General features: G+C 37.7%; 1 protein-coding gene across 1 annotated transcript in view; it reads left to right on the top strand.

The window, feature by feature from the left end:
* The window catches only part of TTC25 (tetratricopeptide repeat domain 25), an 18755-nt gene extending 6688 nt beyond the window's left edge, over positions 1-12067 (top strand). The window contains exons 6-12 of the mRNA XM_015832225.1: positions 1696-1920; positions 2935-3142; positions 5909-5995; positions 6735-6931; positions 7523-7623; positions 8613-8691; positions 11109-12067. Coding sequence (XP_015687711.1) covers positions 1696-1920; positions 2935-3142; positions 5909-5995; positions 6735-6931; positions 7523-7623; positions 8613-8691; positions 11109-11410 — 1199 coding nt within the window. The 3' untranslated portion in view covers positions 11411-12067. The remainder of the gene's footprint in view (positions 1-1695; positions 1921-2934; positions 3143-5908; positions 5996-6734; positions 6932-7522; positions 7624-8612; positions 8692-11108) is intronic.
* The last annotated feature ends 689 nt before the right edge of the window (positions 12068-12756 follow it).

The following is a 12756-nucleotide window of genomic DNA, read 5'->3' as shown; positions in this document are numbered from 1 at the left end:
AGAATCAAGATCACGTGAAGTATTAATACCACTTTACAATGCCTTGGTAAGGCCACACTTGGAATACTGCATCCAGTTTTGGTCACCACGATGTAAAAAAGATGTTGAGACTCTAGAAAGAGTACAGAGAAGAGCAACAAAGATGATCAGGGGACTGGAGGCTAAAACATATAAGGAACGGTTGCTGGAATTGGGTATGCCTAGTTTAACGAAGAGAAGGACGAGGGGGGACATGATAGCAGTGTTCCAATATCTCAGGGGTTGCCATAAAGAAGAGGGATTTAAGCTATTCTCCAAAGCACCTGAAGGCAGGAAAGAAGCAATAGATGGAAACTAATCAAAGAGAGAAGCAACCTAAAACTAAGGAGAAATTTCCTGACAGAACAATTAACCAGTGGAACAACCTGCCTCCAGAAATTGTGAATGCTCCAACACTGGAAGTTTTTAAGAAGAGACTTACAATTTGTCTGAAATGGTATAGGGCAGGGGTGTCAAACTGCCAGTCCCTGGGCCGGATGCGTCACGCTGAAACTGCGCCCACCCCATTGCCAGCAATGGGGGAAAAATTGCAATACATCGTATATCGTGCAATGTCATGTGATGTCGCGAGTTTGGCATGCCTGGTATAGGGTTTCCTACCTGAGCAGGGTGTTGGACTAAAAGACCTCAAAGGTGGTGGTTATTATTATTGTTGTTAATTGGGTAAGCAATACTTGATTCATCATCTTTACCTGATGTTCTAGTTAATTTGAAAATATCCACATTTTTATAGATTCTAAGACAGCTGCTGAATGTGTTGGACTTTTGTTCTCATAATCCTTAGTTAATATACATATTGGCTGATCAGTTGCCTTTGCTCAGGAAGATTTACAAATGACATACCCATATAAGCCCCGCGTATGTACAGAGGCCAGTATTATTTTAAAAGAGAGATTAGCCCCATATTATAAACCTGTAAGATTTATTTAGTTAAACAATCACTTCAAACTTTTTGAATTTGTATTTGCATGGATTTCTGCTTTGTGATTGAAATATTTTTCTAAGGACATTTCTTCTTCTGAAAGACTTCTTTCATCTTCATGCTTACTAGTTGTGGGGAAAAAAACTGCATTTTCTTCCTACAGATCTTTTTGTCCATAGACTTACAACAGTTCATTTAGTGACCTATCAAAGTTACAAGAGAACTGAAAAAAGTGATTTATGACTGGTTTTCACATTTATAACCATTGCAGCAGCATCATGATCATGTGATCAAAATTCAGATGCTTGGCAACTGATTTTTTTAATGGGATACTGCAACCTTCATAACCCTCCTGCAACCTTCTAACAAGCAAAGTCAATGGGGAAACCATATTCATATAACAATCATATTTCTAACTTAACCATTGCAGTGATTCACTTAAGAATTGTAGCAAGAAAGGTTGTAAAATGGGACAAAACTCAGTTAATAACTGTCTTACTTAGCAATTGTGGTCATTAGTCAAAGACTACCAGCATATCAACGTTTGGAAGTTTTTCTTTAAATAAGCTCTCTTTCAGAACTGTCTGGAAAACATTTATAGGGGAAACCACATTTGAGAAGAGTACTCTGAGTCTAACAAATATAGTATTTTGACACCAACTGGATTGATAATATATCTATTACTTATCTACTCAAAATAACTCACCCTATTTTTGCCTCTGGCTTTCTTGCAGAGTTGATCAAAAGCGTTACCAAGCAGGGAGTAACTGTTGGAGACTTACTTCAGGAGGGTCTTTCCTACCTGGATACTCGCACAGATTTCTGGCAGCAGCAAAAGCCTATTTATGCCCGGATCAGAGATCGCAAGCTTATGTTGAAAAGATGGACCCGGGATCAAAAGCGGAAGCCCTCTGAGGTGGCAAGATACATACTAAAGAGCATGGAGGACATTGATATGCGTAGGTGGCTCAGGTGAAAATGGGGACCAGTTAGAATTTATTAATGGGATTGTTTGTGTGCTGCCTCAAATAAGATAGATCTGCAATATTTACAGAACAAGGATTGTCCTAACTAAGAAAATATGCTTTCAGGATCCTTCCAATTTGTTTTTTGTCAATTCTTTGAAATAATATACTGTATGTAATATGTGTGACTTCTTAATGTATAGAGTATAATATTTTGGTATCTAGGATCATATTTCTTACTAAAAAAATATCCTCAGCACCTATTAGTAAGTTCTTTGAGTGATACTTCTTGTTCTTCTAAAATATTATCTCCTATAACCTCAGAAAGTAGCAGATTCCAAAATCTGTTTTTTGGTATTATCTGAATGTCTTTTGATATTTTCTAGCATTGTTTTGTGAGATAATTATTCTTTTAGAAATATGTGAAATGTATCAAACTGTACCAAACTCCAGGCAAATTTAAGAATATAAGAGAAACACTGCTGCTTCATTTATACTCTAGCATGCTGTGTCACTCATTACCCAATTAGGTTTGTTCATGAAGTTCTCATGCATGGAGAAATCTGGGAGGGCTTTTATTTAGAAAAAGAAAAAAGAAAATAGGAAAAAAGAAAAGAAAAATAAGATAAAATAATAATACAATTTAATGTACAGGTGCAATAAATGATTCATTTTTCATTATAATCTAAAACTATAAGCAATGTGTGGAAGTATCTAAGGCTTTTCTTGCTGGTGTTTGACTTAGATTGCCTGTGATTCAGGAGTTACATACTGTAGTAATCAACTTTAATGGCCATTAACTGTCCTGTCTTTGATGAATGTATCTAGTTTCTTTTTAACACCACCTAAATTAGCTATTATCTTCAAACCTGCTGAGAAAAACTTGATAGTTTTGTATTAAATAAGTATTTCATATGATCATCCTGAATTTCTGTGCATTGTTTCAGTGCATGCACACTTGATTAGCATATTTGCTCATGCAGAGGGTTTTTTTCTTTTTCTCCTAAGTGCTGACCAGTGGCTGCCCTGAAAGAAGTTGCCAGAAAGCTGAGCAAGTACTGAAAAAAATCCAGAGCTGGTCTGATGATGAAATCCCCAACAGGAGCGAGCTGGTTGGAAATCTTTACAGCTGCATTGGAAATGCTCACATTGAGATGGGGAATATGATGGCAGCTTTGCAGAGCCATCAGCTAGATCTGGATATTGCCAAAGAAAAGTAGGAAAGAAGCAATCACCCAGTTTTCCTCTTTCCTGGGAAAAGCAAAATTGCCCAAGGGATTATGATGTTTTTGTTTGTTAATGATTAGAAAACAGTGTGTGATCAGCATATCAGTGTATGCACTTCTCCTGAGCTCCTTGGAAGAAAATTTCCATTGCTAGACAAGTCTGTCCTGTCTAACTTCCCTATAATATCTCTATTATCTTGAGCTTAGAGTTATTTGCAGTGGAGTGGTTAAAAAAGATAAAAGTAAGTGGAGTTTTCCACTGTACTACTTTCTCTCAATTGCTGAGGCCCTTTAATGACATTTTATGATTTAGGGACACTGATTCCAAGATTTATGATTAACCTATAGTTTCAAGATAATCATTTTACTGAATTAAATTATTTCTGCTGTGATTTCACTCTCCAATGATCACAAAAATTCAGCATTAGCCATTAAAAAAGGTTGAATTGCAATCCTTACCATATTGCTCTCTTAAATATATAAAAGAAAAGATTTTTTTAAATAAATAAGTTCTTAACAAATAATTTAAAAAATGATCCATATCATGTAATTGTTTTATTTAATCTCCTTTTTTAATCAGTTATTGATATAATTGATTTGTTCTTACAACACTTTAAAAAGCAGAATAATATTCCAAGCCTGCTCTGCTGCTTTGCTGGGGCCCTTTGTACTCTTTAAAGCAGAGATAGGCAACTTTGGCAGAAGCAGAAAAGATACGCATCTTAGAGAGAAAAACTTTATTTTGATCAATGACCAGCGTAGAGTAAGAAAAAAATACAATAATATACAATATTCTCCATATAAAATTAATAAGGGGAATGAAATACAATGAAAAGTTACAAATATTAAATCTATAAAAACAAATTAAACTAAACCTATACAGGTAGTTCTCGGGATACACTTAACGGCCATTCAAAGTTACGATAGAACCACAAAAGCTACATATGACCCAGTTTCAAAGTTATGGTGGCTGCAGTGGACCTGCAGTCATTCGCTCTTATGACCAACCACAAGGATCCCACCCCCTTCACTTCTCTCCCCCATCCTGTCCTGACTGGATCCTGCAGTACTCTGGCCTGTTCCCCAGACCTCCTGGAAGCAGCTGTCATTTTCAGTGCTTCAACAATTTCTAGCAGAAATGGCAGCTGCTTTCCGAGCTTTCTATTCTGCTCAGCTGGCCATTGAGAGACTGCAAACCTTCCCAGGCTCTTGCTGGGCTTTTGGAAAGCCAGCTGCCTGCATGCAAAGATGGCAGCTCCAGGATGAGCTTCCTAAAATCTTTCCCTTGCTTAAGTGCTGCCTATATGATTCCCAGCTTCTGCTGCGGCCATTTGTTGCCCGTTTGTGGTGTAGCTGCTTTTTCTTTTGAGCTGAACTTTTGTTCATCTCCTCCACACAAACAAGTTGCAGGAAGATTTATTTATTTTTGCTTGCATTCTTCCTTTCCTCTACTCTTCAGCCTGGCAGTCACTTGTCAAGCTAAAAACTTAACAGTTTTTGTCATCAGCTTTCCAGACCTGCAGTAAATTAGCAAATGAGATGGTTAAATGGGATCGAGATTGGAGGGCAGAGGTGGAGAGTTTAGTTTCAGCACCTTGGGACAGGAGAAAACAATCAACAAGTATGTCTCCCAGCTTTTTTTTTTTTTAATTGAAATGAGGGTTTCTGGAGGAGGGAAGGGGTTAAGCAAAGGAAACATTGCTCCTCCCAATGTCCAGCTGTTAGGGCAGAGGTTCTTTTCCCACAGAGGCTTGTTTGGAAGCCTCTCTGATATTGGAATATGGCGCTAGGCTTAATCTAGCTGGGCCGTTCCCCCGACTGGGATATTTTTGCTTTGTAAAGCCTTTTATTGCTTGTCTCCCTTTAGACTGAAGTGAGTGGTAGGCTTCCCAGGACCTCATCCACCCATGAGGTACTCCATACTTGTTTAATGATCCATGCATTTGAATAACTGGCATCAGGGAGAACAGAGGCTGGAAGCCATTAAGTGAGTCTGTTTAACATAATAGTTGTCACCACTTGTGATTGTAGTGGACAGCCTCCATTATGGTTGTAGGTCGAGGACTATCTGCAAACCTACCAGCTTATCAATATAAAAAACAAAGTATTATCCTGGTGTATTAAGTAAGGTGCAATAAAATATATGTAAATGTTAATATGTAGTAATGCAATATTTAATAGGCATAAAACATTGGGAAAAATATTCTATATTTTTATGGACAATTAAACAGATATCCTCTTTAGATATCTACAGGCAATACAGCAGTAATTAGAGACATCAAGGAGATTCTACATATCACTTCTCTTAGACAATACATATTAAAGATGAAATAAGTCTGAGTTCCCTAGACAATTTACTAATAGCAGTCTTCTTTTTTTGCAAGGGCAAAAATAGCAGTCTGCAAGGGCAAAGTTACCAGAGCAACATATTGTGTATCCTTTTTCAGGTTTGGAAGATGAGAAGGGATATTCTCACAGGCATGGAACACATCTATTTACCTCTTCAGTTCATTATAAATAGGCAACATTGAGAAGTTTTCCCTGTTAAATTTTGGAAATGTAAATTGGGGCTGCAAACTGGAGGCAGAGGTCACACACATACTACAAATCATAAACTGCCACTCATGTTTTAAAGTATTGTACACATTCATAGTGCACTATACATTAATGCATAGAGATAATATCCAGAATTGGTGATAGTTGATGGGATATTTTTGTAATAGTATCAGATCATTTGCTTTTGGCTTTTTTTGCAGCAACCTGACTGATGCCATCTCCAGAGCCCTTGACAACATTGGTCGAGTACATGCCCGTATGGGCAACTTTCAGGAAGCCATTGACACGTACGTGGAAGTCAAACAGTGATAAGGCCTTTGTCCTATTTTAACTTTACCTGATTATAAATGATTAAGGAGAGCAATGTCAGTTAAAGAAAAGTAATGATATATTAACAGCTATTAGAACTGATTTCTGCCAGGGATATAGAATGGGAATCCAGGTTAGTGGGAACTTGTAGCCTCCAAATGCCATCCCATCAGTCTTAGCCAACACACTGTTAGGTCATTGGGAGGAACAGAGACCCCTCACTCATAATCTAGTGAATGTCCCAAAGAATGAGAAGATGCAGAAAAATTAATGTTAAAGGCTGAAATTACTACATTAAGAAAAATTGATTATTATGGAAACTTGAAATTGTTTTTTTCCCCTGAAAACCGATTTACCATATATGGATGATAGTAACTAGCACTAGACTTGAGGCTAAGGATTCTTGTATAATCCCCATTCCTGACAAAAGCTAAAATTTGCCTCCTGAAAGTCTTAGCTGCCAACTCCCAATGGTGACATATATTTATCAGCTCTCCTTTAAATCTATAAGGCCCCACCATTTTAATCGTAATCTCTAATCTCTGAATCTCATCTCTGACCCACCCTTAACAGAGTTGTAATCATTTGTAACAATTATATAAAAATAGAAATCAGGAATCTTGGCAGAAGCTAGAGTCTTGGCAGAGTCTAGAATAATGTTTTTAAAGGCTAAATTTATTTTCTGTAAATAAATCTTTACATTTCTTTTTTGCAAAGCTGGGAGGAAAAGATTCCTCTTATGAAGAGTAACTTGGAGAAAACTTGGTTATTCCACGAAATTGGCAGATGCTACCTAGAACTCAACAAAGCAGCTGAAGCTCGAGACTATGGTGAAAAGTCCTTGCAGTGCGCAGAGGAAGAGGGAGACATTGAGTGGCAGCTCAATGGTGGTGTATTGGTGGCACAGGCACAGGGTAAGTTGCTTTGCATAAGCTTTACACCCAAATGTTTATCTTTACTGGCTGGACTGGGTCTGTTTTACATAGCAGAGTTCCTTCTTCTTTTCTAATGAAAACCCATTTATCATTATTTGCTATATAAGAGAATCTCCACAGATATGTTTAGTTTGTTGCGGTAGAGAAAATTGCCACCTACTATTCAACTCAGCAACTTCAGTTAGCCAAGATATTGACAATCATGCACATGCTCACTGTTAAAATACAAATGAGTCCAACTCAGATTGCTGTTTAAAACTACAGGATTGCTTCTATGTCTTAAAAACACAGTAATCTCTTAACTTTAAAAGGACAAAGGGAGACAACTAAACATCCAGTTAACTGCTTTTAATTCCTGCATTCAAAAGGACTTGATCTAATGAACTCTGTTGTTATACAAAAAGTTAAAAATGTTATTGATATTAAAAATTAAAACCCAAATACTGTTCTACTCAAGTCCTGGGCAGTTTTTACATTAGGTAGGTAGTATCTTGTTTCCTGTACAATACTCAGTTTGGAAATGTGTCACGTGAACACTACCTGTGTCAGTTTCTCTTTATCTATTCATAGTTAAACTGGAGGATTTTCAGTCTGCAGTCACATACTTTGAAAAGGCTCTAGAGAAGGCAAAACGTATCCATAATGATGCAGCTCAGCAGGCAATCATCATTGTAAGTAACACAAAAATGGAGGGTGGAAAAAGATTGCATGAAGGGTTAGGACCAATGATTTCTTTTCATGGTAAGTTGATAAGATAAATTGGGACTTCCCAAAGTGCAGCTTATGGCTGCCCTGAGTTTGAGAAAATACATGACATGTGATGCCCCTGTTCAGGAAGATAGTAAATCTAGAAAACCACAGGAGGCATAGACAAAAGCTATTATGAAAGCAAAAACATCATTTCATTGTGCTACAATTACCTTTGATTCTAAAAATTGAAGAAAATGCAGTACTAGCTTTAATAGAGTATTAGTTATACAGGTAATCCTCGATTTACAACAGTTCATTTAGTGACCATTCAGAGTTAGAATGGCACTGAAAAAAATGACTTCATGGCTATTTTCCAGCATCTCCATGGTCATGTGATTTACATTTGAATACTTGACAACTGGTTCATATTTATGACAGTGTCAGTGTCCAGGGGCATGTGATCACCTTTTGTGACCTTCTGACAAGCAAAATCAATGGGGAAGCCAGATTTACTTAACAGCCGAGTTACTAACTTATCAACTGAAATTGTTGGCTGACTATTGTTGAAGAACTCAACAGACCTCTTCATTTGTTCTAAAAAGTCAATAAAGCTGGGACCTGTGTTTATCAAGAGCCACTACATTTTCTTTCAATTTCTAATCACATGCTGCACAATTTACCAGATCCAACAACTTAATTGTTTTCACAGTTTTCCATTCAACAGAGTCTTGTCACACCTTTCTGATGACTGGAAGATGCCAGATAACTGTGTTTGACATACATATGTGAGTTTCCCTGTGCCACTCTCTTTAAAGAAACAAAACAGGGTTCCATATCTTACAAGTACACATATTGATGACACTGTTTCAGTGTGTAAATTGAACACTAAAGAAACTAAGTATGCAAGGAGAATATCTCTTAAAATCTTCATGAAGTTTCTCTTGGGCATTCAGACTATATTTTTTTCCAGGCTCTGGATGAAGCCAACAAAGGGTTCATCAAAGAGTTGAAAGAAGAACAGAGACTTGAGAGAATGCGTGAATTGAAAGGTTGGTATATGTACCAAGTTGATTACAGAATATTCCAGGCAAACATGTTTTGCCAGGGTTCCATTCCTTCCTTCCTGGTTTTAATCAGCTGTGGTAGGGGAACAGAGGTCAGCTTGATGGTCCTTCAATTATGAGGATATGATATTCTCCCCCACCCCTTGCTTTTTAATATCTGTAAGAAATCACTAAAAGAAGTCATCCAACAATTTTGGATGTGGTGGAATTAGTGTGCTAATAATAATAATATATATATTGCTACCTTGGATTGTGGGGAAAATGCTGTTGAAGTTTTGTCCTGGTGTCTAAAGGCTGTGACAGTCCAAATGGAAGGCAACAGCTCAAATTTAACCCAAGGAAAATGGAGTTGCTATTTATACATTGGGATTCTCCTTAGGTGCCAAGCGGTATCCCTGTTGAACAGGCACTACTTATCCAGCTGTAGGTTTGTGACTGGGGGGGGGGTTTCTTCCAGACTCATAGCTTCTGCTTGAACAGCATGTAGAGGCTTCTAGTTGGGAAAACTTTTAACCAACTTTGGCTTATACACCAACTGTTCTCTTACCTGGTACAGGCAGAACTAGTGATAATAATGTTTTCACAGACTACTGCAATGTGTTTTACATGGAGCTCTGTTTAAATAATTATCTAGAAATCACAATTAGTCCAGTCTAAGGCATCTTGTATCTTAATTGGCTCCCAATCTGGGAGCACGTTGTACCTATATTGTCAGCTCTGCACTGGTTACAGTCAAATAGAAATGTATGTGTTAATCTGCAAAGTATGACTTGACAACTGAGTGCCTATGGGACTTAATCCCTTACTGGGTTTTGTATAGCCTACGGTTCGGCAACCTGCAACTCCGGAGCCACATGTGGCTCTTTGAACCTTCTCCTGCGGCTCCTAGCCTCCTCCGCCATTTGCAGAGAGAGAGACAAAGAGAGGCACTTGTGCTTCCCTTCTCTCTCTCTCTCTCTCTCTCTCTCTCTCTCTCTCTCTCTGTGTATAAAAAAGAGAGTGGCCTCACACTGTTCTCCGACGAGCTGACAAGCTTATTGGGCAGGGCTCCTCCCTTTACTGCATCTTTGCAGGAAGCAGGAAGGGCAGGAGAGAGCCAGCCCAATAAGAATGTGTGTCAGCTTGTTGGAAAACAGCCTGAAGCCAGCTTACCAGGTGAGCAGAAGATTGGAGAGAGGGAGAGGGGGGGGGAGAGAGAGAAAGAGAAAAAGAGAGAGAGAGAGAGGAAAGAGAAAGAGAGAGGGAGAGAGAGAGAGAGAAAGAGAGAGAGAGAGAAAGAGAGAGGGAGAGGGAGAGGAGAGAGAGAAAGAGGAGAGGGAGAGAAAGAGAAGGAGAGAAAAAGAGAGAGGGAGAGAGACGGGGAGAAGAAAGAGAAAGAGAGGGAGAGAGGGAGAGGAAAGAGAGAGAAAGAGAAAGAGAGAGGGAGAGGAAAGAGAGGGAGAGGAAAGAGAGGGAGAGAGGGAGGGAGAGGAAAAAGAGAGAGAAAGAGAGGAAAGAAAGGGAGAGGGAGAGGAAAGAGAGATAGAGGGGGAGAGAGAGGAAAGAGAGGGAGGGAGGGAGAGGAAAGAGAGAGAGAGAGAGGAAAGAAAGAGAGAGAAAAAAGAGGGAACAGTCAATAGTATTTCAGATGTTCAGGGATCCGAGACAGATTAATTAAAGAGGTAATACACTATTAATCCTATTGTGCTGAACAGAAAATAATGACTAAAATGTGCAAGTAGACAATTTTAATTAAAAGTACAAAATCTCTGATAAGTCTATATTATCTGCATTTGTAAATAAACACTACAAATGTATTTAATACATAATAATCATGTCTCAAAAAACAATGAGCAACATTAAATGTTGGAATGCAATGATTTTGGATTCCGTATTAAAAGTGAATGAATAAGCATTGCAGCTGCATAGAAAAGCTTGTCCTATAGGTGGTAGTATTTCTCCAGTCTCTTATTTTTGGTTAGTAGGTAGCACTGCATTTTTCTCTTTTTGATTGACCACATTTTTATATTTGATTTTAAGTTTAAACTTCAGTGTTGGTATACATTAATTCAGCATAGAAGTCTTCATTTCTTTTCTAGAATGAATATCTGAGGATTGTTGAGTGGACCTCCTGTCTTTCTATTTCTGATAAGTCAGGAATCTCCATACCTTTATGCTCACTGTCAAAAAACAGTTGCATATTATAAGGGAAGGCACAAAAGAATAATATAGCTGCTCTCAAAGTTCTGAATAGGAAATTAAAAGCCATCCATTTATGTTTCTTTTATAATTGTCCTCATTTTTTTGTGTTTTTTCCTTAGTAATCCTGCCTCTCCCATAGCTGTAAAATGGAAATATGGCTGAGAAGTCATAAACCTGAGAGTACACATGGATATAAACATTGAAATTTTATTATTTCCCAGAATTAGAAGATGAAGAGGAGGAAGAAGAAGAGTTGGAGGAGGAAGAACTCAAGAGAGATGCAGACGATACAGAAAAAAAGAAGGAAACTGAGAAACCTGAATCTGAAGAAGTGAAAGAGGTATCACCCCAAGAAGGAGAAGAGGTGCTTGCGTCTGGGAATGGGGAGATGCAACAGATGGAGGGAGAACCAGATCAAGGAGAAACTGAGAAGAAAGGAGAGGAACAGGAAGAACCTGGGGGAGAATCTGAGAAAGAATTAGAACCTGAACCAGAAAAACCGAGTGAGGAAACTATAGGATAACTGCTTTTGGTTTGTTGAAAATTGCTTTTAGTTTGTAATTTAGGAACTGTCTTGTTGTGGTAATCATTTTGCCTCACAATATTTTCTGCCCACATTATTGCTTGTGATGTTCAGGCTACTAAATAAAATGCAAATAAAATAATTATTAAGTATATAATTTTATAAAGAGGTTGCAAGAAAATAGGAAATATACATTCATATAGGACTCTTTTAAAAGTTTAGTTAATTGAAATAAAGAGCAATAATTCTGAGCATATTTCATTTTATATTTTATATTGTTTTCCACTGAATAGCTCAACCAATTAAAGTTAATCTTAGATGCAAGACAGCTAACTGATTGAAGGATTTCTCTAATCAGTTCGCATTATAAATCTGAATTTAGGCAAAAGACAGCAAGCATCTGCAGAATGAAATCTTTCAGTAGTGATAATTTTGGATATTAAGTTGCATAAGAGGTTCTGTTGTACAAGCAATTTAGATGTGAGTTCTACCCAGATTTTGGAATCTTCCTTCTGCAAAAGCTGAACCATATATTTAATACTTTTCTATGTGGAAGAGAAGTTACTAAGAAATACATTTGTGAATGCATGCAAGTAAGAAAATAAAAGCTATTCAGAACCTAATAGTAATAGACATCTGTATATGAAAATGCTGCTTGTCAGTATCATAATTCCTTGGCATGAATGGGACATTTGTATTTTTCTGGGCACTCATACATAAGAAATTTAGAAAAGGGGTGAATTGTTCCAATCAAACTATTGTTGGGAATCAGCACTTTAGAAGTGGAGCTTTTTCTAGATTAAGATAATCCAGAACATGTCTTTCAAACACTGCAAAATTTAAAAAATCCTGCCTTAGCAATAACCTCCCTAAGTATAATGGTTTAGTGAAACCGCTTTGAGAATTAGATAAGCCGGCTGGAGAGATAAGTTCCAGAGTCTGCCATTGTCTATATTAGGCAACATTCTCTGAAGATTCTCAGTCATCCAAACCATGGTTGTCCCAAAGATGCTTTTTTGAAAAGGCAACTGGACTTTCTTTGTTTTTCCTTGAAGACGTTTCTCTTCTCATCCAAGAAGCTTCTTCAGTTCTGACTGAATGGTGGAGAATAGAAGGATTTATATTCCTCGCAGCCATCTGGTTGTTAGCACTCAAGTCCAGACGACTGTGAGGAATATAAATCCTTCCATTCTCCACCATTCAGTCAGAACTGAAAAAGCTCCTTAGATGAGAAGCGAAACATCTTCAAGGAAAAACAAAGAAAGTCCAGTTGCTTTTTGAAAAAGTGCCTTTGGGATATTTCAGCAACAGCCATGCTGGGCAGCCAGTTCTGAGAGCTGCAAGTC

Source organism: Protobothrops mucrosquamatus, unplaced genomic scaffold, assembly GCF_001527695.2.
Source record: "Protobothrops mucrosquamatus isolate PMUCROS unplaced genomic scaffold, P.Mucros_1.0 scaffold1, whole genome shotgun sequence".
Taxonomy (NCBI): domain Eukaryota; kingdom Metazoa; phylum Chordata; class Lepidosauria; order Squamata; family Viperidae; genus Protobothrops; species Protobothrops mucrosquamatus.
Note: the sequence above shows the minus strand (reverse complement) of the source record. Positions and strands in the feature narration are given on the sequence as shown.